The 25,034-nt window shown below is 39.0% G+C and overlaps 1 protein-coding gene across 2 annotated transcripts in view; it reads left to right on the top strand.

The window, feature by feature from the left end:
- The window catches only part of plpp3 (phospholipid phosphatase 3), a 146,085-nt gene that overhangs the window by 28,163 nt on the left and 92,888 nt on the right, over positions 1-25,034 (top strand). The window contains exon 2 of one of the 2 annotated variants that reach the window (XM_043699110.2): positions 24,769-24,923. The exons of the other annotated variant lie outside the window; for it this stretch is intronic. Within the exon in view, the coding sequence (XP_043555045.1) occupies positions 24,769-24,923 (155 nt within the window). The remainder of the gene's footprint in view (positions 1-24,768; positions 24,924-25,034) is intronic. 2 annotated transcript variants of the gene reach the window in all.

The following is a 25,034-nucleotide window of genomic DNA, read 5'->3' as shown; positions in this document are numbered from 1 at the left end:
CTCTTCTTGAAACGATGGTGGGAAAAGAGTCATAGAGATGGACAGCATGGAAACAGTATAAATGTTTGTTAAAGGTATAATCACTGTTATGGAGACATGGTTGCAAGGTGATTAAGACTGGAAACTGAATATTAAAAGATGTTCCTTATTTAATGTTCAAAGGAAGAAATGAAAAGGAGTTGAGTAGCTCAGTTAATAAATGATGACTCAATACCATTGTGAGAAATGATCTTCACTTGATCTTTGCTAAAAATCACACAACACCTGATGAAGGAGCAATGCTCCGAAAGCTAGTGCTTCCAAATAAACCTGTTGGACTATAACCTGGTGTTGTGTGATTTTTTAAAAACTTTGTCCACCCCAGTCCAAAACCGGTTCCTCTACATCTTGGCTTAGAAGATCAAGGTGTAGGATCTGTATGTATGGAAATAAGAAATAGCAATATCATAGATAAATGGGATCTAAAGAGTTAAATTAATGTAGGAGCTTGACCTCAACACTTCATTTTAATTGGTTTTGATTTGTTTTAAGTTAAAATCAATCATATCATTTTGATAATGGTATGAACCATTAAATTCCTCCACCACCGATACTCAGCAGTCGTGTTTGCTATCTATAAAGTGCACTGACAAAATTCACCAAAGATTCTTAGATGGCACCTTCCAAACCCATGACCATTTCCATCCAGAAGGATACTGGTCGCAGATAGATGAGAACACCACCATCTGCAAGTTCCTTCCAAGCCATTCATCATTGCTGTTCCTTCACTGTTCCTGTGTCAAAATCTATCAAGCTCACACACACTCACATAACTCTCTTCCTCTTTTTTTTTTCACACACACACTCGCGCTCTCACTACGGTCTCTCTCTCTCTCACACACTCACTCACACACACAGAGTTGAGATATAGATGTATATATTCTATGGGTTAATTTGTATTTGCATTCTATTTTGTTCAAAAAGCACACAATCTGTAGGCAGTCAATGTGACATTTTATAAATTCCTATTTTGGAAATAGAACCAGTCAGACTCAGGGTTGGGATAAGACACACTCTAACCTCACACCTTTAATGCATTGTCTGAGCTGAGATGTCACATTGTTTTATACTGATAAAATCTTAAGTTATCTCAAGAATGTGACTTGAAAGAAATTCTGGGATTTAGATACTAATCAATTGAAATCTGCATCCCCATTCTAAGTGATTAAAGACTTAAAAGCAATCTAGATTTGTTCAGTACATCACATCAGTTGTATGACACTTTGATCTTTTCTTTAAATTCCGTGTTCCGCGATCCTGCCCCACTAGCTACCTGATGAAGGAGCAGTGCTCCAAAAGCTTGTACTTTCAAATAAACGTGTTGGAATGTAACCTGTTGTTGTGTGATTTTTAAATGTATTCTATATACGTAATGATTTGCCTCCCCAGTGTATTCAAGGAGCTCCTTTTTAAATTATTACAAAACAAAAAAAAAAGCAGCATCCAGTATGGGATGATAAGGTTATAAACTTACATATTAAATTTAAAAAATCGACTTCTGTTTTCTCTTTCAAAGCAAATGTAATTAATCTGTGCTGTTTAAGCATGGGATATCAATAATATATTTTGAAAAACATAAATTCCTGTTCATAAACAGGAGAGCATAAATTTGATGACTTAAGATTGGTGGAAATATGTCTTGCCAAGTAAGAAAACATAAATGTTCAACCTCACTATTCCACCTTCCTGTATGTGCCTGCAGATTAGCAAGTGATATGACCTTGGACCATTAACATTCTCAAAATGGCTTGGATTGTGCCACAAATCCAAATATTATAATTTTCCCACTTAAAGGTTTTTGGTGTGACCATGAATTCTTTTCAAAATGAAAGTACTTAAATTGGGAGCAAACTGTATATAAAGCAAAATGTGTGCACATACACACGTGCAAGACTAGCATCAGTTTGAAAAACCCAGAGGATAAGTCTGCATGAAACTGGACTATTATTTGAACTGGGGTTAATAAGTTATTAACTGGTGATGGAGTCAGGGTAGGGGCATTGGTCTAGGTGATGCAAGTAAAGTGATGAAAGGAAGATCATACTTTCCTGTCAAGTACTTCTGACACAGGGCTGCATTTCCTAAAACAAAGAAGTTTGATCTGACATATCTGTACATAGTAATTTTTGGGGATGATGGTGCAGTCTGGTGTACTTCAACAGCAATTTAATGAAAACAAACTCTGTTGCTTGTTAAGCTAAACCAAATTTGTTACTACAGATCCTTTCTACCATACACCCGGTTCACTTAAAATGAAAGTGTTGACAGAAGTGGTCATTATTGGCCAGTCATTACCAAAACACAATGCACAGTGAGACAAATTAAACAATAACAGTACAATGAATAAACACAGGGAAATTATAATCCATATATGGAGAGATACAAATCTTGCTCAAGTTTTGGTGTTTGATTATTTCTTGATCGGGGTGAAATGTTTTACAGAATGTGAACAAAGAATATTTGAGAGATCATATGTTGTGCAACAGGAGTGCCAACACTCATTTAGCGTAACTCAGTTTGTATTGAATTTTGAAAGAAGCAAACAGTATTGTCACAATTAAAATGGATTTAGGTGAATACAAGATACATGTCATCTGTGATCTTTTGTGTTTTATATGTTTGAAACATTTCCCTTCAGCTTATGATTTATTGTTGACTGTAATCCCCATATCAATTTTAAAAGCCAATAACTAAGTCTTTTAGAATTATACTTTTCATGCTTGCTTACAAGCAAATGTACTTTTAAAATGAGAAGTATATGATTGTGACCTAATAAATAGCATTTCCATGGATTCAGAAGAGAAGCTTTGACTTTTTTTGAGAAACAACAGTAGAAAGCTGAAAGTTCTAAAATGTTTTTCATGTAAATCGATATGAAAGGAAATTTAGCTCAATCCTTTGGGAATTTGGAGCAAGCTATGAATGAAATAAAAATTGGACAAAGGGTGAGGTGGTATGATAGGATTGGAGAAGTGCTCCAGGGATTTGGGTTGGGAAAATTAATATATCTGATGTATGTCAATGTCTGGCATTCAAACCTTAAGACAAATTAGCCAAATTTACAAAGCATACTAAACTGGGAGAAATAGTGAAATTGAGGCAGCAGTTCAACTTATAGAATGAACGATCCAAAATATGTAACTGAATGCAACAATGCTGGGGGAAATGTGATGCCTGTATCTGTAAAGTGCTGCCTGTCAAAAAAAAAATGAACCTCAGAAATATTGCTGAATTAGATAAGGATGAAGTTGAAAGAAACCAAGTGCCTGCTTGATGTTTAACCTGTCCAAGAATTCTGGAGTGATAATCAACAGCTCTCATAGAATGCAAAATTAGATAGCTAAACACCAGAAGACAGTTTGGTTAAAATTGTATATTTTTCTGGGAGGGCTATTTTCCCATTAGAGTGACTGAAATATGGGTGAGATATCCATTTGCTGAAGGTAATTCAGAGAGGTGCTGTATTCTAAATCTCAGTAATCTCTGATTACCTGAAAAGACTGGGTTTCTTAACAATCTTAGAAGGGAGGTGTCTAAGAGAAAATCTTGTGTTGGTACATAGCATGTCATGACAAAGGTAAATCCAGAAAATCAAATCCAGCTAAGTTGCAAAAGTAGGACTAGAAGATACATGTTCAGTAAGGAAAGGACAATTTTTGGACTGATATCAGAAGTTCTTTTTCACATTCAGCATAATCAATGGTAGACAGGTGAATCTGAAAATCTTGGAATTATATAAGGAACATTTGAATACTCCAATTCGAATAATCTTAGACAAAGTAAGATGGACAAAATTACTTTTTAAAAAATCTGTGGTTACATTCTGGTCTTCACAAAACTGTTCTTCACCTTCCTACCCATTTGATTTTGTTCATAAGGATAGCAGAGGTAGTAGGCAATTTTGAATGAAGTACCTGCAGAATATGCAATTCAAGATTTTTTATTTGTTTATATTGGATTGTGATAAAGCAGCATTTCTTTTATTCCACACTCCTGAGGTCATTGCAAGTATATTACATAGTGTGGGCTCACATGTAGAGCAAACATTCTTTCAGGCAAGATGGGGATGTTTAGCAGTAATCATGATGTTGGTTTGTTGTTAAAATCCAAGTCACAATTCATTCACCAATGTGTAAAACTTTCAAGGATTTTTATACTAAGCTTGGAGGTTCTTGTTAATAAATAGATTTACCATTGATTGCAGTACCAGTTGCATCTACAGCATATCCTGTGGAGAAGTATTGAACATGTGATAACAACGTCTGGATTGTTCTGCACTGGTGTGCCCATCTAAAAGTTGCTGTCTGTTTTACTGGAGTGTTGTGGTGAATGTTGATAGCTGGATTGTCTTCATTGCCATCTTCATTGTATTTATCCAGTGAGTAACTCAGCCATATGGATTAGGAATGTCCCTGGTTTGAACATCACATGGAGCTGAAGTGGAGACATTATTTAGGTTCACTTCAGTGTTCTGGATTATGGAAGGGAAAATCATTCAGCACTCCCTCTACTCTCTCTGCCCAGTGCCTGTTGCATATGTGTGTGGGTGTATGCATGTGTGTGGATTCAGATTGATCCACTACAGCAGGACTACAAAGTAAATGTCATTGCATTGTCTGCCTGTTACATGCCTTGCCAAAAGTTTTCATTTTCTTTGTGATTAACGGATGAAGCATGTAATGGCCTGCTGATCTGAGATCAATGATTTTTTTTATTACTTTCGCCTGCCATTGAAGCTTAAATGATCACATTCTAGACAAAATCTGATGTTAGCAACTGAGTTCCTGCCTGCTGACTGGAAAACTAGCAGGAGCCCTGCATCCTCTATATTGGGGATGATCTGGCAGAATTAAGTACCACTAGGAATTCAGTCAGCCAGCATTCCATGAGCCTTCCCAGGGATTTGGAGTGGAAATCCCACACTCTGTTGACCATCAGCATCACTGGCTGGGAAGGGTGGGAATTTGGGAGAGAGTGTGCCAGAAGAAATTATAATGGCCGGTGCCAGATCCCACTATCAAGCACGGATTATCCTCCACCCCATAATCTCACAGGTTTGAGTTCATGAGCCTTCCTATCATGGACATAAATGGCATGATCCCTGTCCCATCCTCATCTCTACATGAATGATGGGAGGGGTGGGGTGTTGAAACCCAACCTGTGTGTGTTGAACCTGTGGGATGAGGACATGATCTTGCTTGGCTACATTTCCTATTTCATGCATCTTGCTTTCTGTCTGCAAGCATAGTACTTAGCTATAATTCAATTAACAAATCATGGTTGCTGTGCAATGGAAGTTGGGGCTGGGAATTTCAGCACCAGGTTCAGAGGGGGATGGAGTTGAAAATGAGCTCAGCTGGTTGGGTGCCATTTCCCTGCCTTCATCCAGCTGCTAGGCCATTGAGGAAGCTGGATTAGGGCTGACAGAGCTACCTGCCTGTGTGTAGCAGGTTTTGGTAAATTGGATGATCCAGTTGGATGATTTGGCTCAGTAAGAACCTCAAGGAGGTCAGTTAAAAGAGGAAAAGTCGAGTTTTCCAGTCAGCTGCTGGGTTCATGCATTGATGCACACCAGATCGCAATTTTCTCAGTAGGAGATGAGGCCCCTTTCCTGTAGGGTCACCTCGAGCCCCCCCTCTCCTTGCCTGCCTGGTGCAGGAGGTGTTCCCACAAACCACCTTTCCCAACTCCCTTTCAGTGATGCATGACTACTGAATTTATTTTTTTTAATTTGAAGAGAGGATACTTCCAATCTACAGCACCCTAACTCTCACTTCCCTTCCATTGCAGCCTGCAGCTCCTCTCAAACCAGAAGTTCTCTTACTGGATGTTTTTTAAACTGGGAGTAGTTTGCCAAATGTACTGTCCAAAGATCACTTTTGGAATCATTAGTCTTCAAATGTTATAAACAACTCAGATTCAGGTGCAGGCAGTAAGATTTATAAATTTGGAGATGATTCGAAACTTGCTACAACAGTTAAGTGATGTAGTTAGTTAAATGTAGTGATGTAGTGATGTCATAAACAACTTGGAGAAATGGGAAGAAGCATAGCGGGAGATATTCAATGTGGAAAAGGTTGAGGTGATACGTTCTGAGAGGACTAAAATGGAAAGAAAGTTGAATATAAATGGCACAATTTTCAAAGGGATAGATGAACAAAGAAGCCTTAGCATCTATTTGGAAATATTCTTAAAGGTGGCAGGACAACCTGTAAGATGGTTGAAAAAACACATGGGTTATTTGAGATTTTAAATAGAGGCATAAGATATTAAAAACAAGAAATTATGCTTAACCGTTATAGATTATTGGTTAGGGCTTGAACTGAGTATTTTGGTCAAATCTAAGCAGCATACGTCAAGTGGGATAGATATGGTTAATAAAGAACACAGACAAAGTTGCCTAGAATGTTACCAGAGATGAAAGATTTCAGTTCAGAAGAGAGTTAAAACAGTTCTCCTTGGAACAGAAAATGTTAAGAGGTGGCCCAGTAAAGGCTTTAGAAATGATGAAAATGTTTGGTGAGTGACTAGTGAAAAACCTTTCACTCTGGGTGCGTAAAGCCATTGACAAATGAGTAAGAGGGAGATGAGAATTGTTTTTCACTCGGTGAACGTTTGGGAACATTTTACCGGAGAAGGTGGTGCAAACTGGTTCCATGGCAGTTTTGTAGGTGCTTGAGGTTGAGCTGCTTGCACGATTAAGTCAAAAAGTGGGATATGGGACTTTGAACAACCATTCTCAGAGTCAGTAGAAGTGTGTTGCTGCAAATGGCCTCTTTTTTTTTTGTTTGCTGTATGTTTCATTGACAACGTGATATCTTAAGCTATAGACAGCTTACTGTATTTCAGAAACTTCCATTCCCACTGCTTCTTTGAATTGTCCCTTTTCCCCTCCTCTTTCCAGTGCATCCTGCTCAGCATTTTGCTCTTTGCTTTCATCTGAAGTCATATGATCAATGTGCTGCATAGTATCCAGTCTTTTTCCTGGTAATGGTTTCTGCCAACACACACTGCAAAGGAGCTGGAATTGAGGAATCAGTTACTGATGATTTGGAAGGAAAGGAGGTGAATGGAATCAGGAGGAAGGCAGTAGCAGGAGGATAATGGTAATTTACGCTGGGGTCTGCGCTCCTTTGAGGTGAAGCGTACAAAGCGTGTGCTTCTGTGGGCTTACAGGTTACGACCTAGTCAGTGACACACATAATCTGTCTTTGTGTTCCGGAAAACTGAATTGAAAGAGTTGCATTGGATACTATGCTAGGAAACTTTTAACTGCATAATTTGTGGTTGTGTAGCCGACGAATTTCCCAGTCTGTCATTAGAAGGGAAAGCATTCTTTTATTACAATCATTGGTAGGTGAGGCAGGCTGCATTTATACCAGATTTTGTGTTTTGATTTTACAGGAAAAACTGAACAGTGGGGTGGAGAGTCACCTTACCTAATTTCATTCTGACTGCATTGAAAGTCTGTTTTAACATTTTTTTTCTTTAAATGTGAAAATTACACATCAGTTCTCTGTAGTTTCTAATACAAAGGAAGAATTATATAAACTTTACATAATTTAAACTCAATAATTAAAACTTTGTTAGTATCCCAATAGATTATAGATCATAGATCTCTTGCAAAATGCATATTAAATCGAGTTGGATTGGGCTTGTGAGAAAGCAATTGATGAAGCAAAGACACCGTGATGAATTTTGAGTGCCTTTGTCTGGCAATATTGGCCTCAAAATGGGATTGATAACCAGCTCCACTTTGAAAGGAGTCTCCTGCCAGATATCCCGGACAGCAAACTATTTCAAGAGAAAGGCCCCTTATAATGTGAGAACCGAGGTCATATAATGCCAATAGAAACAACCAAAGAATGCTGGAGAAACTCAGCATGTCTGGCACCATCTGTGGAAACAGAAACAGAGTTAAAGTTTTAAATCCAGTATGATTCTTCAAATATTTTGATGCCAAATCATAGCGGTTAACTTTGTTTCTCTCTCCATAGATGCTGCCAGACCTATTGAGTTTCTGCAGAATTCTCCATGTTTCTTCCAGATTTCCAGCATCTATCTTCTACCGAAGTGATATAAATAGAATTCCAGTTGTATTTTAGGTAGGAATCAGTCAGAAACTGAATGATAGATTTAGGAGAAGAAGTCCTCTAGACTATTGTTTCAACTCCAAAGGAGCAGAGGTGATCTGCTGATTACCTCTAGATATCAGAATCTACTCCACAGTGAGTTGGTATAAATTGTTCTGAAACACATCATTCCAAAACTGAAATCAAGGCAAGAAGAATTACAGTGCCTTTCCCCTCTCACCAAATAATTTTGATAACAAAACTGTCAGTGTTAGCGTCATCTCTTCCCCAAGATCCTGTGCAGTGAAGCATGAAAATTGAGAAGTAGCTCTGTGATTCAACATTCCTCCAGAGGGTGCACTGTTGAAAGCCCCCACATTGCAATCTTTCATTTCCCTGCCATTAATCTTTTTTAAAAAAACCCTCACATGTTATATCCTACAGAAAGAGAAGATTCTGAGTTTTCAATGGTATATTATATCATAATTTCTACTAAACACCCTCACTGGTCCCTAACAGCTACTTTTATATTTGCAAAATGTCAAATTTCTGCATTAATTAAAAAAGCTTGCACTATGTTTTTAAAATAGTTGAAACATTTTCGAGAAGTTTGTTCATAGTATTTTGCTTCTGTCTTAATTCAATCGCAATAATTTATTTTGTTATCTGAAAATTAAAATTAAAGAGACTATGAACGTTTAACTTCCAAATTTGTTGTCTGTGAGAATAATTTAGTGTAATTGACAGCTTACTCTTGTTGACATCACTGTTGCTAGATAGCCGGAGATCCCCTTGACTTGGGCCAGATTGAAACTGCCAGAGGGATCATGGCAATTAATAAATCTGGAATTAAAAATAAATCCAGGTAATGGTGACCAGGAAACTATCATTAATTATCATAGAAACATACTTGATTAAATAGTATCTGCGATTTTATAGAAGATTTGTAGATTAGAGAAGGTTGTGGCTCAGGTTGTAAGTTTGTTGGTTAAGCTGGTAGATTTGTTCTCAGACGTTTCATCACCATGCTAAGTAACATCATCAGTGAGCCTCCGATGAAGCGCTCGTGTTCTGAGTCCCACTTGCTATTATCTGTCTTGGTCTGTTGTGGCGGGTGATATCACTTCTGATTCTTTTTCTGAGATATTGGTAAATGGGGTCCAAATTGATATGTTTGTTAATAGAGTTCCAGTTTGAATGCCAGGCTTCTAGGAATTCCCATACAGCAAAACAGCTCCTGATGAATCTAAAGGACTCCGTACTACCAGCAGACTGAACGTCATATGCAAAATACCCTGCAAGAACTGCAACAAACAAACAAACTGGACGGACGGGCAGGAAACTAGCCACTAGGATTCATGAGCACCAACTAGTCATGAAAAGACATGACCAACTATCCATTCACACAGATGAAGATGGTCACTTGTTTAACTGGGACAATACAGCCATCCTGGGACAGGATAAACAAAGACAGGCACAGGAATTCCTAGAAGCCTGGCATTCATATTGGAACTCCATTAACAAATATATTGATTTGGACTCCAATTACCAGCCTCTCAGAAAAAGAACCAGAAATAATATCACCCACCACAACAGACCAAGACACACAAATAGCAAGTGGAACAGAGCACCAGCACTTCATCAGAGGCTCACTGATGATGTTACTTAATATGGTGACAAAATGTCTGAGAACAAATCTACCAGCTCAGTGAGCAAACTTACAACCTGAGTAATATCCCTTAGGTACTGAAATCTGCCAGCCTCACCCAGTCTGCCCAAAATATGACTCCAGATCCTCAGTGATCTGGTTGACTCTAACTGCTCTCTGAAATAAACTGGCAAGGTACTCTGTTTAAGAGCAAATTAGGAATGGAAAACAAATGCTTGCTTTACCAATGATGCTCACATCCCATCGAAAGAATAAAATAAAACATCTTGACTATATAGAGATGATGCTGTTGTAAATTAACTTTTTTCTCAATGGAATGAAAATCAAAGAGGTTCAAGGATGTCTACAAACTGCTCTGTCAGACTATCAGCCATGATCTGAGAGGAACGTTTACTGCTATACATCATTTTTGTGAGAACACTGATGCTGTAGCCATGTATCCATGTCTTTTGTTTTATTTTAGATTACTTAGTGTGGAAACAGGCCCTTTGGCCCAACAAGTCCACACCGACCCGCCGAAGCGCAACCCACCCAGACCCATTCCCCTACATTTACCCCTGCACCTAACACTACGGGCAATTTAGCACAGCCAATTCACCTGACCTCCACATTTTTGGACTGTGGGAGGAAACTGGAGCACCTGGAGGAAACCCACGCAGACACAGGGAGAATGTACAAACTCCACACAGACAGTTGCCTGAAGCGGGATTTGAACCCGGGTCTCTGGCGCTGTGAGGCAACAGTGCTAACCACTGTGCCACCGTGCCACACGTGTTGTTGGGGTGCTACAAAGAGTGTCATAAAATCAGACTGAGACATCAAAGATAAGTGTCTCAATTGGGGCAAAAATGCCAGAGCAAGTCAAGAGTCCCACCTCTGGCATCATCTTTCAATTTTCACAGGGGTGTGAAGAGGGTGGTCTGTAATTCATTCATGCATGCATGCTCCCTGCAGGCAGCTGGCCATTTAAATGGCGCACTCTGTTGACTGAAATGGGATATTGGAGTCTCTGGTGTCTGGAAGCCATGAGCACAGCACTTTAATCAAGATAGAGCAGGTTTGTTTTCAGTGATTTTCTTTTGGATCATCACTTTGGAGAATTGAGGCCTCCCTGTGGATATGATCCAAGGATATCTTGGGCTGGGGTCAGGGGTCTAGAGATGAGAGTGAGGGGTTGACAACAGGAGGAATGTTTTGTGTTTTAGTTTTTATTTTTAAACTTTAAACAGGTGCCAGGGTTCTCAGACAGGCATTCTGCTCAGGCTAACTTAAGAGCTGGCAGTTTCCTCCATTATTGCCTGTCTGACTCCTAATCCAGGGGATGGAAAATGGATCTTGGTGCAGGGGTTTTTTGCGCCTCCATGCATCCTATTCAGGAATAAAAATCAGGACTTTGCAGTGGGCTGCTGATGCTCCACAACGTTAACTTTAATTTTTCTTCATTATTTTCTTTGCTAAAGATAATACCATGTCATCCCAGGCTAACAAACTTCTTAAACTTTTTTTGAGTACTGTCTGAGGTTTTGTATATCTCTTGTTCTATTGAATCACAAGTGCTTTAGTACACAGCAACTTCAGTCTGCATTAAGCTTTTCATTAGAGTCCAATGAAGTTCCTAAATTAGAACACCCCACTGAGTGGAAAAATATTCTCTCTGTCCATTCATTCCTCGGGAAATATGGTAGATTTTGCAGAGAATGCATGAATCAATTCTGATTGTTCTGCTTTCCTTTTTATATTATGATCTCCATTTATTTTTCATAATTCCAGTGAACGGGGATGAGTTTATTCTCAATGAGAAGAGTTTTGAAATATTCTAGTCTTAATTCCACTTGTGCTGCATGTGTCCACTGTGCATTTTGTAAGGTTTTGCCTCCTATTCCACTTTGTGTTTTTTCTCACTTTTAATTATTTGTACAAACAAAGAAGGTTGTTGTTGAGAAGCGACTCAATCTCCAACACCCAGTGGAGATTTGTGGCAGGCATACCACAGTGCTCCCAGCCAGTGTCATGGTGAATGGTACAATGTAGGCTGGCATTGGCAGCTCAGCTGAGTGGGTAGGACGAACAGTGGATTCTTTGTAAATTCCAACACAACGATCTTCTTTTTCAAAAAAGACTCTATTTCCCTTCAGGCTGTCATGACCCTTTTAATATTTTGTTCACACATTGCCAGTCTTTTTTTGTTTGTAAAAGGACGTGAAGTGGAAATCATCCTTATTAATTGTACGTTTATCATTGCACTGGCTTGAAACTTGAATGGTGTACATCTTATTGGTATATAATTGGGGTATAAAGAACCAAACACAGTCTCACATTTTCTTCAGCCCTATTCTGTCTCCTAATCCCTTGTTGTCTGCAAGTTTTTCTCATGTTCCAAATCCTATAGAAGTGAGCAGTCAGCCCCCAACAAATTTGGCTGTAAGTTTACTTTGTACAGTTTAATGTTATCTATTCTTTTTGCATTCAGGAAGGCTGTACTGTACTGACCATAGGGGATTCAAATCCTGATTTATTTGTTGCTTGTAATAAGTTGGGCGATAAATTGGGATAGATATTGACCTTTGGTGGAGTGCCTCGCCATATGCCCATTGAGCCACAGTCACTCACTTGTGGAGGAAATCTGGCTGAGCTGCCTGTGCAGTGTGGGAGATTGGGGTGGGGGAGCAAAAGGCAACACAAGCCCAGAGTGTTCATGGCTGTCTGTTCCTATGGAGTCTGAAGGAGTATTTCTGCTGCTCCAGCCCTTGTCAGGACGAAATGGGTGAAGATTTGACACCACTTAATGGAAGTGTTCTCCCTCCACCCTGGCTAGTCCTATTTCTTTATTTTAGATGTGTGCCTTAAAATTGGGTTCAGTGTTTTATATAGTCAGGTGAGACTATTTAGATTTTATGGCTCTTAAAAGATAATTGTCAGTAAGTAAACACAGGCTTATGCCATAATGAATTTAATTGTTTGGTTAGTGAGCGTTTTGGAATGGTAAACATCATGTTTTAAGTTGTAGCAGAACATGCAGCATTGAAAAAAAGAGACATCTGGAGTGTGCTAAATGCAGTGTGAAATCTGTGCTTCTTGACACATCAATGTTTAATAGATCTATTTGTAATATTGCATTTTCTGATCACTTGTATTAATACCATAAAGGTATCATACAAACAATCTGTATAAAATACCAGTTTTTAAAGTGAGAATGGAAAAGAATATTCTGTGTTTAATCTGATTAAAGTATTGTGGAATCCTGCCTGAACCTGGTCAGTGAGTATTGGTAGCAGGAAACTGTGGGAATGGTGCCTGTCTGTCAGATGTGGAGTTGGTCCAGAGGCAATCTGAGGTACCTTTTTGACTGATCACAGTGAAAGAGTGGAAATAAGTGAGGCCTAGACTTTCCTGTTAGGCCTGGAGGAGCATAACTGGAATTGCTTGCCTCCTGTTTCTCAAGTCAACTACTATGTAGATAGGTCCCAATATTGTCAAAGTTATTAAAATTGAGGTCTATCAATTTTTTGTCTGCATTCATCTGGTGGAAGCAAGTAATAATTGAACAGTGAACTAGCCATTACTTTCTCTCTCTGTCTGACTGATTGCAATATTAAATTGTAGGCAACAACGATACCCTGCCGAAGCCAGTGCCGTTCTCTTTAAATATGTGAATCAAGCTTCACTCAGCAACTCCCACCAGAGGCCTGCACAGGCAAAACCTGCCAAGAGCAGCATTCGGTCAAGATGGGGCCCAGCGAGGTTTCTTTTTTTTAATAGTTTCTTTGGAGACCAAAAGCAGCAAGTGTTCCTCTGGGCCCATGAGGAAACATCAGCTCTCCCCCTGTACTGGGTTTCTCATCACTCCTTCAATTGGGATTTCTCTCCTGTAAAGATTATCTATCTCTATTTGATTACTGTTCTTACAAACTAAAGGCAGCAGCCTCCTGCCTTCTGATGTTAATGGTGAGAAAGCTACTTTCTTCCAGAGTCAGAACTCTTTTCATCAGGATGTTGGGGTCTGGCATGTTTGAGGCCCATTTGCTAAAGTAGTGCCTGCTTTTTGCGGATGTTATTCACCATGTTCCAGCCTGGGATTTAACACTCAGCCTTATTTACCCTGAATTCTGTCTCCGTTCTGAGTTCTTGTGTTCACATGTGAGCTATTGCTGAACCTTTTTACTGCTGTTCCCATTTTATTTCTTGTCATGTGATAGATTTTAATTTAAAAGTAATTAGTGTGCCCCAAAGTGACATGAAGCACAGAGTAGCCATAACAGGTATCAGGAAATCTCCCCAGGTTTCCGAGCAGCTCTTCAGTTACAGCGTCTCATCTGTACAGTATTTTTGCAGCTGGCAAATCTTAAAGTCAAAAAGACTTTTGCATATTTACCTTATGGAGCAGAATTGATGGGAATCACTTTGAAAGTTGGGGAGAAACATTTACCATCTGATGCATGAACAAAAGGTGATCCAAAATCTAAATTACTTTTCACAGCTCCAAACCATCAGAAAAGTTTTTCTTTTGAAGTCAGTCAGCTATAAAGTAATAATAAATACCACTAACTTACCGTAGGCCTTCATCTTCCTTTGAATCAATTTAATTAGTGTTTTACAAATGTCACTTTATTTTCTGTGCCTTTTGAACACTGTGGTCTATATCTTTTCATTTTTTGGCAACAGGGAGACCTAGTGTTGATTCACAATATGTCATCTGAAGATCAAGACTGTTTGGGCTGAAATTATCCTCTGCAAGATGGACAATAGCAAGTCACGCACCCATTTTATATGCTGCTTATTTTTCCATACCACTGGCTTCAGTGCAAATGAATTGATCAGATGTGAAATGCCTGGCTGTTTATTAATATCCATTTGAAGCTGTTGCTAGAAGTCAATTTCATCCCAGTAGACATTTATTCCTGCAATTCTTTACCATCTCTGAATGCCAGTTGTGGGCAACTGACCTATTTTATATCTAATAACTTATTTATTCCAATATTATACAGTATTGAGGGAACACATGATTGTGTTCATGTGTTGGTTCATACTTTGAACCAGCCAGCTAAGGTGCTTGGTAAAGATTCTACATTTCTGTCCAAATCTGTCATCAGTCCCTATAGTGACCAGCTTAAAACACATTCTGTTAAAACACAATCCTCACATGTAACTACTTTTTCATTCTGAAATTCCTTTCATGCAAGAACAACCATGAAGAAAATGTTAAGATACAGCAATGAAATATAACTGTTTGAGAATCGTATTGTTGTGATATTGGCAAGAGTCTACAAGCACTGATTCAGAAGCTGCAGTTGGAATAAATATGTTCATGGGGGACCATGTGCTTTTACATCTTTGAATATTGCTGGTGTTTTCAAATGCAAATCAACAAACCTTCAGATGGGAATATTTTTTTAAAATGTTGAGAAATATTTTTGTGGTATAGCAGCAATCTTTGGAACGTACAACAGAATTCTTCTAAAAGCCACATGAAAGTAGCATAAAGCTTCATTAAAAACAGAACAGTAATGTAGTTCATTACAAAATCTGCAAAAGCCTGAGTCACACAGCAAGTGCGTTAACATCTGTAGAGATAACAGACGGTGCTAATTTTCTTTCTGCAAAGAAAGAAAACTTGAGCCCTGTGTTGTCACAGCTGCTAATTATTTTAATATCTGTCGACAGAAAGGACTAAGACTTCATTGAGGCTTTAGATTTCTGTACCTACACAGAATGAATCTAACCGAGTACAGCATTTATCTTCCAATGCATCATCTATATGTATGCCGTACTAAAGAAAATGCTAGGAACACTCATCAAATCATACAGTATTTGTGGAGAAAAGATTTTACCTAGACTTTCATCCTTGAATGTGGAGTTTGAGTTGAGAAAATAATACATTGTGAAGCTTGGCTAAGGGCCCAGAAATCCATGACTCTGTTGAAACACCCAAGTCCCTGCATTCTGATCTGTGCTGCTAAGTTCACAATATTTGGTTACAAAATGTCAAAGTTTCTGCTATTTTCTGCTGTTAATATTTTAAAGTCTCTGAATGACTGATACTATAGTGAAAAGGAACTTTTCTTAAGGAAGTCAAAAGGTATCAATGACTTTTTAAAAGCATAGGTTTAGGGTGAGATGGGTAAGATATTAAAGAGACCTAAGGGGCAACATTTTCACGCAGAGGGTGGTACGTGTATGGAATGAGCTGCCAGAGGATGTGGTGGAGGCTGGTACAATTGCAACATTTAAGAGGCGTTTGGATAGGTATATGAATAGGAGGGGTTTGGAGGGATATGGGCCGGGTGCTGGCAGGTGGGACTAGATTGGGTTGGGATATCTGGTCGGCATGGACGGGTTGGACTGAAGGGTCTGTTTCCATGCTGTACATCTCTATGACTCTATGACTTTAATTGTCATCATAGTGTTTATTCCTTCTACATACTGTATAATAGGTGAATGGATGGACAGGCTTCATAACCAGATGCGAGGGCTTATGGGGGATGGTTGGTGGCATTGCATGGCATGGTGGGGTAACATGATTGGTATTGAGATTGGTGCAGGTCATAGCTTGGGAGTAAGCAGGGCTTGACCTTGGCTGGCAGGCATAGATTGGCATGAGAAGCGTAGGTAAGACCTTTTGAGTTTGCCTTTCAACAGGTTTCCTCACACAGGCTATGGTTCACAACACTTCTGAAGTTCTGTAAACATAGTACATTACAGCGCAATACAGACCCTTCGGCCCTCTATGTTGCATCGACCTATGAAACCAATCTGAAGCCCATCTGACGTACACTATTCCATTCTTGTCCATGTGCCTACCCAATGACCATTTAAATGCCCTTAAAGTTGGCGAGTCTACTACTGTTGCAGACAGGGTGTTCCATGCCCCTACTACTCTCTGAATAAAGAAACTATCTCTGACATCTGTCCTATATCTATCGCCCCTCAATATAAAGCTATGTCCCCTTGTGCTATCCATTGCCATTCGAGGAAAAAGGCTCTCACTCTCCAACCTATCTAACCCTCTGATTAACTTGCATGTCTCAATTAAGTCACCTCTCAACCTTCTTCTCTCTAATGGAAGCACCCTCAAATCTCTCAGCCTATCCTCGTAAGATCTTCCCTCCATACCAGGCAACATCCCAGTAAATCTCCTTTGAACCCTTTCTAAAGCTTCCACATCCTTCCTATAATGCGGTGACCAGAACTGTACGCAATACTCCAAGTGTGGCCACACCAGAGTTTTGTACAGCCGCAACATGACCTCATGGTTCTGAAACTCAATCCCTCTACCAATAAAAGCTAACACACTGTATGCCTTCTTAACAACCCGATCAACCTGGGGTGCAAGCTTTCAGGGATCTATGTACCTGGACATTGAGATCCTTCTGCTCATCTACACTACCAAGAATCTTACCATTCCCATTACTCTGCATTCCTATTACTCCTTCCAAAATGAATCACTTCACAATTTTTACACATGAACTCCATTTGCCACCTCTCAGCCCAGCTCTGCAATTTATCTATGTTCCTCTGTGATCTACAACATCCTTCATCACTATCCACAGCTCTATCAACCTTAGTGTCATCTGCAAATTTACTAACCCATCCTCTATGCCCTCATCCAGGCCATTTATCAAAATGACAAACGGCAGTGGACCCAAAACAGATCCTTGCAGTACACCACTAGTAACTGAGCTCCAGAATATCTCCCATCAATCACCATCTTCTGTTTTCTTTCAGCTAGCCAATATTTGATCCAACTCGCTAAATCACCCTTTGTATTTTGTGAAATGGCCTACTGTGGGGAACCTTATCAAATGCCTTACTGAAATCCATATATACCACATAACTGCATTATCCTCATCCACCTGTTTGGTCACCATCTCAAAGAACTCAATAAGGTTTGTGAGGCATGACCTACCTTTCACAAAACCGTGTTGACTATCCCTAATCAACTTATTCCTTTCCAGATGATTATAAATCCAATCTCTTATAACCCTTTCCAACACTTTACCCACAACCGAAGTAAGGCTCACTGGTCTATAATTTCCAGGGTTGTCTCTATTCCCGTTTTTGAACAAGGGGACAACATTTGCTATCCTCCAGTCTTCTGACACTATTCCTGGATACAATAACGACATAAAGCTCAAAGCCAATGACTTGACAATCTCCTCCCTGGCTTCCCAGAGAATCCTAGGATAAATCCCATCAGCCCAGGGGACTTGTCTTTTTTTGCACGTTCCAGAATTGCTAACACCTTCTCCTTGTGAACCTCAATCCAGTCTAGTCTAGTAGCCTGCATCTCAGTATTCTCCTCAACAACATTGTCTTTTTCTAGTGTGAATACTGACAAAAAGTATTCATTTAGCGCTTCCCCATCTCCTCTGACTTCATGCTCACCTTACTCTAGTCATTCTTTTATTCCTGATATACCTATAGGAAGCCTTAGGATTTTCCTTGATTCTATCTGCCAACGACTTCTCATGTCCTCTCCTGGCTCTTCTTAGCTCTCTCTTTAGGTCTTTCCTGATTAACTTGTAACTCTCAAGTATCCTAACTGAGCTTTCACATCTCATCCTAACATGAGCCTTCTTTCTCTTGACAAGAGATTCAACTTCCTTAGTAACCCACCGCTCCTGCGCTTAACAACTTCCTCCCTGCCTGACAAGTACATACTTACCAAGGATCCGCAGTAGCTGTTCCTTGAATAAGCTCCGACATTTCAATTGTTCCCATCCCCTGCAGTTTCCTTCCCCATCCAATGCATCCTAAATCTTGCCGAATCCCATCGTAATTGCCTTTTCCCCAGCTATAAATCTTGCCTTGCGGTATATACCTATCCCTTTCCATCACTAAAGTAAACCTAACTGAATTGTGGTCACTATCACCAAAGTGCTCACCTACCTCCAAATCTAACACCTGGCTGGGTTCATTAAAATCTGATTCTTTAAATAATCTCACTTGCCACCATGAAAATACAGGACATTCCTATCCCCATATGAACTGGGTCAGGTTCGGAGTGTCCAAAGTGGCCTCATGACCTGAATAAACTTGTAGCTTTAACAAGTGCTACTGAAAATTGGAAACCCTGGAATTCAGATCAATCCCAGAATTCGGATCTATCCCAATTTTTAAAGGACTTCTGAGTTATCCTGACTCATTGAAAATCTAGGTCGATGTATCAAGTTAGTGAGTTTCAAGGGAGCCAGTGGCCATTGTTTCCTGTAGTCTATTCTGAATCATACTAAAGTAATCTGTTCTTCATCTACTTGCTGAATAAGTACACCTGAACAAATGTGAGCAATAAGCATAACCTTGTTCCCTAGAGCCTAGTCAAAGCTACCATACAAAAAAGTTTGGTGAACTAAATATGTTAGTAGTACAGTAGATATAAAATGTGATTATCATTTTGCCTTCCTCCCCAACCAGGTTGGGCCTGCGGACACTAGTATTTCCTGTGTGGCACAAACCATTGCTTATCACCCTGAATAGGCTCCATTTATATTGAACAAAATGCATTTTTAATCATTTCATTTCAATCTTTGAAGAATTAAGTTCATTTCAAAGGTTTAATATGTTGCAGAATTGCAGCCTGTACTTGAAATTAAGCTGGGGGTAAATTTGGCTTTGATCAGCATTGTAATACAAACGATATTGGATCTGTTGTTGGTAATAGACTTTCTGATTGTCATTCCCAAAGTCAAAGCAACCCCCAGCCCCATTTTATGCAAATGGAAATTGATTGAATATAAGCTTGATATTGAGAGATGGTGGTGGATAAAAACCAGAGAATCTACAAATCGGAGACAATGGTTCAAAAATTTGACTTGCATACTATCATTCCAAAGTGGTGCTATGTAAACTATGTAGAACTGACTATGTACTTCCCTGAAGGCAGCTAGTGCTATGGGTCATGGCCAGACATCTTTCTTCAATTATATCAATGAAGAACAATCTAAAGATAATGGCCCCTAGCACTGTCTTGATCCCTTTTATAATTGAATCAAGCAGCCAACTTAGCACTTCTCTGAACCAGCAGTACCTACATGTATTTTTAGTCCACTAAATTTTCTTAGTGCTATCTGCGATTTCTTTGTAACCTTTGTTCAGTCCTTATGAGGCAAATGTTCCTGGCAGTGGAGTCGGGGTAAGGACTTTCTGCTTCAGCAGCATCAATTTTGCTGGTTAATGCTGGGTCTGCTGGGATTACTCGTCCCAGGTGGGTGTATGTAAGTACAATCAAATCCTGAAACAGGCCAATTTAATAAAAGCAATTCATTGACTTCTTGTGCAGTGCATTTAAGAGGATATATGGGTAAGATCTGGGTGGGGAAGGCTGTGGGGGAGGGGGGGGTGGGGAGCAAACTGCTCACTTGGGCACGTACTGGAACTTTCAGCTACACAGGGAAAGAAAGAACATAAAACATTGGGTAGAATGGCCTTCTTCTGCTCCTTTGTATTTGCCCTGCTATTTAATGTGATTGCTGCTGATCAGAAATCCTTAATTCATCTTTTGTGCCTTTCTCCTGAACATTGATCTCCTAAATGATTAAAACTGTATCTACCTCAGCTTTCTGTATATATAATTACTCAACTTCTCCTGGTGATGTGCACTTACAGTGACACTATTAACGTCTGACCTGTCCACAATAGGTACTTTGCTATTGATCCTGTGAACTCTAGCAGGATTAGTGCAGGAGAGCAGCAGTGGGCAAGATCACAAACTAACTGTACAGCTTATGGTCCAAGGATGTTCAGGATTTAAATCACCTTCATTTACTCCGACTTTGATTTCCCAACAAAGTCAGTTGGGCTAATAAGTAGAGAGCAGGGAATAATTCTCGTGAGCCGTTTAAAAAATAACTGCTTTAAGTGTGGCAAATATTCATTTGAAATTCCTAGTTTTTCTTTAATAGGGAGAACTACAAAGTTGAAAAGTGTTTATTTGCTTCCTGAGGTAAAATCCTGGATGTGAGACTTCGAGTCAGACACAGGCCACTTCAGTTATGCTCACCACATGAGTGCAAGCTCCGCACAAAGTGTCCTCTGCTTTCCCTCAGGCGGTCCTCGAAAGCCAATCCCTGTTTTTCTAAAGCGGTCTTAAGTATTAAAATCTGAGGGAGTAAAGTTTCAAAGAATTTTGACACAATGCTGACTTCTTCTTGAGGCCTTTGATTTTTTTCCCCCTTTTTAACACTACAAATTGATCAAACTGACTGAATAGGTTTTAAAAACCACTCCCTTCCTTCCTCCTTAAACCAAAACAGTCCTTGAAATGAGCACAGGTCTGTGTGAATTGAGGCCCTTTTGTTTAGTCACAGAGTGAAGTTAGCAGCATGGCCAGTGACCTGTCACTCATATTTGCATTTGGGATACTCCTTTCACTAATATGTTTCCAGAAAGAAAATGATCTTAACTTAAGTTGTGAAAGATTTGAGGCTGCAACCTGTTTTAGTGTTACCACCTGTATGATACTGGATCAGAAAGTCTGGATTTTAAACAGCCTGATTGGAAATTTCTAAAATGTCAGCTGTCAGAAGTCAGTTTGTAAATACAGAATGACAATTTCTCTTTCTTAAATGAGAGCTTGGTTTTATGCTTAAATATTTTAATGAATTTTCATTGGCAGCAAAGGAAACATCAGAAATGAAACTAATTTAAAGCTAATTTCTAATTTAAGCAGACATTCTTTGACAGAAGGACAAACAGAACAAAAAAAATCCATAATATAGATTTGGGTCTATTATTAGTTGTGTATTACAGAACTGGGGATAATGGAAAATCTTATGAAACATTGTTGCTGGCTGAAATATTTTAGGAGGAGATAGTGAAGACTGCAGATGTTGGAGAAGTCCTCACTATCTCCTAGTTGCTACAAACCATACTGCAAAATTTCTTCCAAGGGTTTCTTCCAAGTTCCTTCTCCTTCCACTAAGATCTCAGCAAGAATGTTTCCAACTGCAACTCCCGGTCATCCCCTCCGCTCTGACGATCTTCAACCGCATCCTGAAACAATTCCGTTACTACAGCCACATCGCCTTTCTCAGCACCTGCCTAAGAAACCGATTTATTCCAATGGATTCCAGCCAACATTCAGACCATCTCAGTTTGGATCAAGCTGGGACAACCGCAATGTTCAGCAAATCCAGAGCCTCCAGAAATGGTTCTCCTTCTAGAGTCTCAGCTCTACGCTCTCTGCCATGCGTTGTTACCTACTCTTCCTGCAGTCAGCCCTGCCCCAGTTCATGGCCTCACCCTCCCAGACCACAATGGACCTCTGCTGTTCTTCATCCTCAGAAAAAGAGTCCTGATGAAGAGTTATGCCTGAAACATCAACTTTCTTGCTTCTCAGATGCTGCCTGACTCGCTGTACTTTTTCAACACTGCACTTTATCAACTGAAATACTTAAAACAACAATGTTGAACGGTTCAATTGTCTTGGAAGTTGGTGAATAGAAGTTCACATGAAAGACCAGTGATCTATACTTCAAAACTCTCAGATGATAATGAGAGATACAAGTTGAAGATTGGAACACAGGCTGTTTAGGTGTGCTTTCCATTCTGTGGTCTTGTATTTCATTTCATGGCATGTTTAAAGTTGTAAGCCTATGGGACGCAATGATGTAAGCCTGGGATGAATACACTTTCACGATCTGATACCTATTTGTGTTAGTATTGAGAGAGCAATCTGTGATTTACAGACCAGTCAGTGATGTATTTAACTGTTTGCATTTGACTGGTATTTTCAAATTCCTCATGTTCCAAAGAATCAATCATTGCAGTTGTAAATAAATAATGAATAATTTAAATCAGCTAATTGAAAGAAGAGGGCAAGCCAAATGTCTAGTTATGATGAGAAAGTTATCTTGAGTGAAGGCTTAAGTCAAGTAGCTAAAATTTCTAATGGCCTGATGAGTTTACCCAATGGACAGTAAGGCCCTCCAGGCAAGGCAGTGGCCTGGTGATATTATTACTGGACTGGTAATCCAGAGAGTCAGATAATATTCTGGGGATTTGGGTTCAAATCCCAACATGGCGGCGGTGGAACTTGAATTCAATAAAAATCTGGAATTAAGAGTCTCATGATGACCACGAATCCATTGCTGATTGTTGGGGAAAACCCATCTGGTTCACTAATGTCCTTTAGAAAAGGAAACTGCCATCCTTACCTAGCCTGGCTTACATGTGACTCCAGACCCAGAGCAACGTGGTTGACTCTTAACTGCCCTCTTGGCAATTAGGCAATAAATGCTGGCCCAACCACCGTCATCCTATAACAGAATAAAAAATAAAATGAATCTGCGGTTGACTATTTCTTCTTTTGTATTATGTACAATTCAGCTTCATTATCTTAATTCCTATTTTAATCTTAACCTTATCTTAATAAAAAAGATTAAAATCAACTTTTCTGTTGATGATCTGCAGAAGAAAAAATGGATTAGACTTGGAGGTATTTTAACATTAATGTTACCTTCAAGGTGTTGACTTGTTTTCAGCTCTGTTAAAGTTGAGAAGTCACTTGTTTATGGAATGTAGGCCAGTTTGACTTAGAAAGCAAACATAAAGGTGAGTACAGCAAGATAAGGTCTGCTAGAGAGAGATTACTGGAGAAAGGTCATGCTCTCTAAAGCTTAAGTAAAAGATAAAACACAACCTATTTGTAATCAAATGGTTCTTTCTAGGTTACAGGTTTCTTATCTGTAGATTTATTACCTTTTTAAAGTGTTGTTCAAAGCGTTTTTACATCAGAATTACCACGTATGGTTCATAGGCATTTTTCCTGAGATGTCAAATCTAAATACTCATTGATTAAGGAGTTCAGGAGGTCACTGAAAGCCAGATGCTGCATTATAAATAAGAACTGTTTTCTGGAAGAGATCCCAAAGATTTTAGAGGCCTGAATTGGCTAAGGTAATGTTACTTCATAACAAGTGCTAATTTTTACAAAATTTAATAAACTTGCCTGTCAGACCTGCTAGAACGTGCCGTTATAAATATATAATTCTAAGGTCACTGATTCCTGATTACTCAGCAGAATTTATCACTGTGCATTTGGAGCTTAACCATGTGTGGTTTTAGTTTAACAATTGCATGACTGTAAACGATTTCCCACAAAGGTACAATACGTTTGTGTACAATTAGTTTATGAATCAAATAAAAAGAGAAAAAAATTGCTTTTGGTTAGAGTATTAACACTTGAAGAATCCGAAGTCTCTTATATGGCACATTTACTCTGTTGATATCATAATATAGAGAACTCAAAGTGATTATTTATTTCTGGTAGGAGTTTAATAAACTGTATGTAATCAGACAAAGTCATTACCTTGGGACAATTTACATTGCTATAGTGCAGCTTGATTTTATTCATTCTGCTGTACTGATAAATAAAAGACTAGAGGTCTAAGTGCGAGTGCATGTGGAGACTAGTTTATATCCTATACAACAAATCCAAATTTCCAAAAAAATTCTGCGTTTTATTAGTTTTAACTAATTTATAAAATTGTTTTTTTTGGTGGAACAGTGGCAATGCCTGTTGTTGTTACAAGCCCTGCTGGACATTCTAAAAAGGAACAGTTGATAATACAAGAAAAACAATGGATGTATAACAAGAAAAGGCACAGCAACATTATTCAAATCTTTCTTGAAAACATAATTCACTTGATTTATGGAGCAGTCTATTAATATCATTATTGATATCAGATGATATGACAATATTAGTAGACAGCCATGGCTTTATCCAATGGGAGTTTAATTGTTCAATACAAACTTGTAAAAATTCTGGTGATGCTGAGTCTTTGCTATGTATTTTCTCTTTCATAAAGTTGAAAATAACTGATTCATTGTCAGCAGTGGATACTCATTGTTTAGCTGCAAGATATATTACAGTTTTGATTTAAAGGAAATAAAACCATGTAGTAGTTACAAATCCGGTCTGAACGGGTCTCTTTGTCAGTTTGGAATCTGATCAGATTTGTAACATTTACATTTATTTCTTTATCTGTTCAGTTATTCTTCCAGCTGCAGTTATAAATGTTGCAGGCATCTCTCCCTATCAAAGAGGGTTTTACTGCGATGACGACAGCATCAAGTACAGCTATAAGAAAAGTGTGGTACCCAATCTCCTGCTCTTAGCAGTGGGAACACTACTGCCAATTGCTTGTGTAAGTTTATATCTGCTGGTGCATGGCCAAGCCAAGACAAAGTGAAATGTGGCACTTCCTGACAGTAATTATTTTCTTAATGGGCTCTTTGATTCTCAGCAGCTCTGTTGC

Source organism: Chiloscyllium plagiosum, unplaced genomic scaffold (assembly GCF_037043375.1).
Source record: "Chiloscyllium plagiosum isolate Xiang-an unplaced genomic scaffold, Cpla_swu_hap1 HiC_scaffold_9, whole genome shotgun sequence".
In the NCBI taxonomy this organism is placed as follows: Eukaryota; Metazoa; Chordata; class Chondrichthyes; order Orectolobiformes; family Hemiscylliidae; genus Chiloscyllium; species Chiloscyllium plagiosum.
Note: the sequence above shows the minus strand (reverse complement) of the source record. Positions and strands in the feature narration are given on the sequence as shown.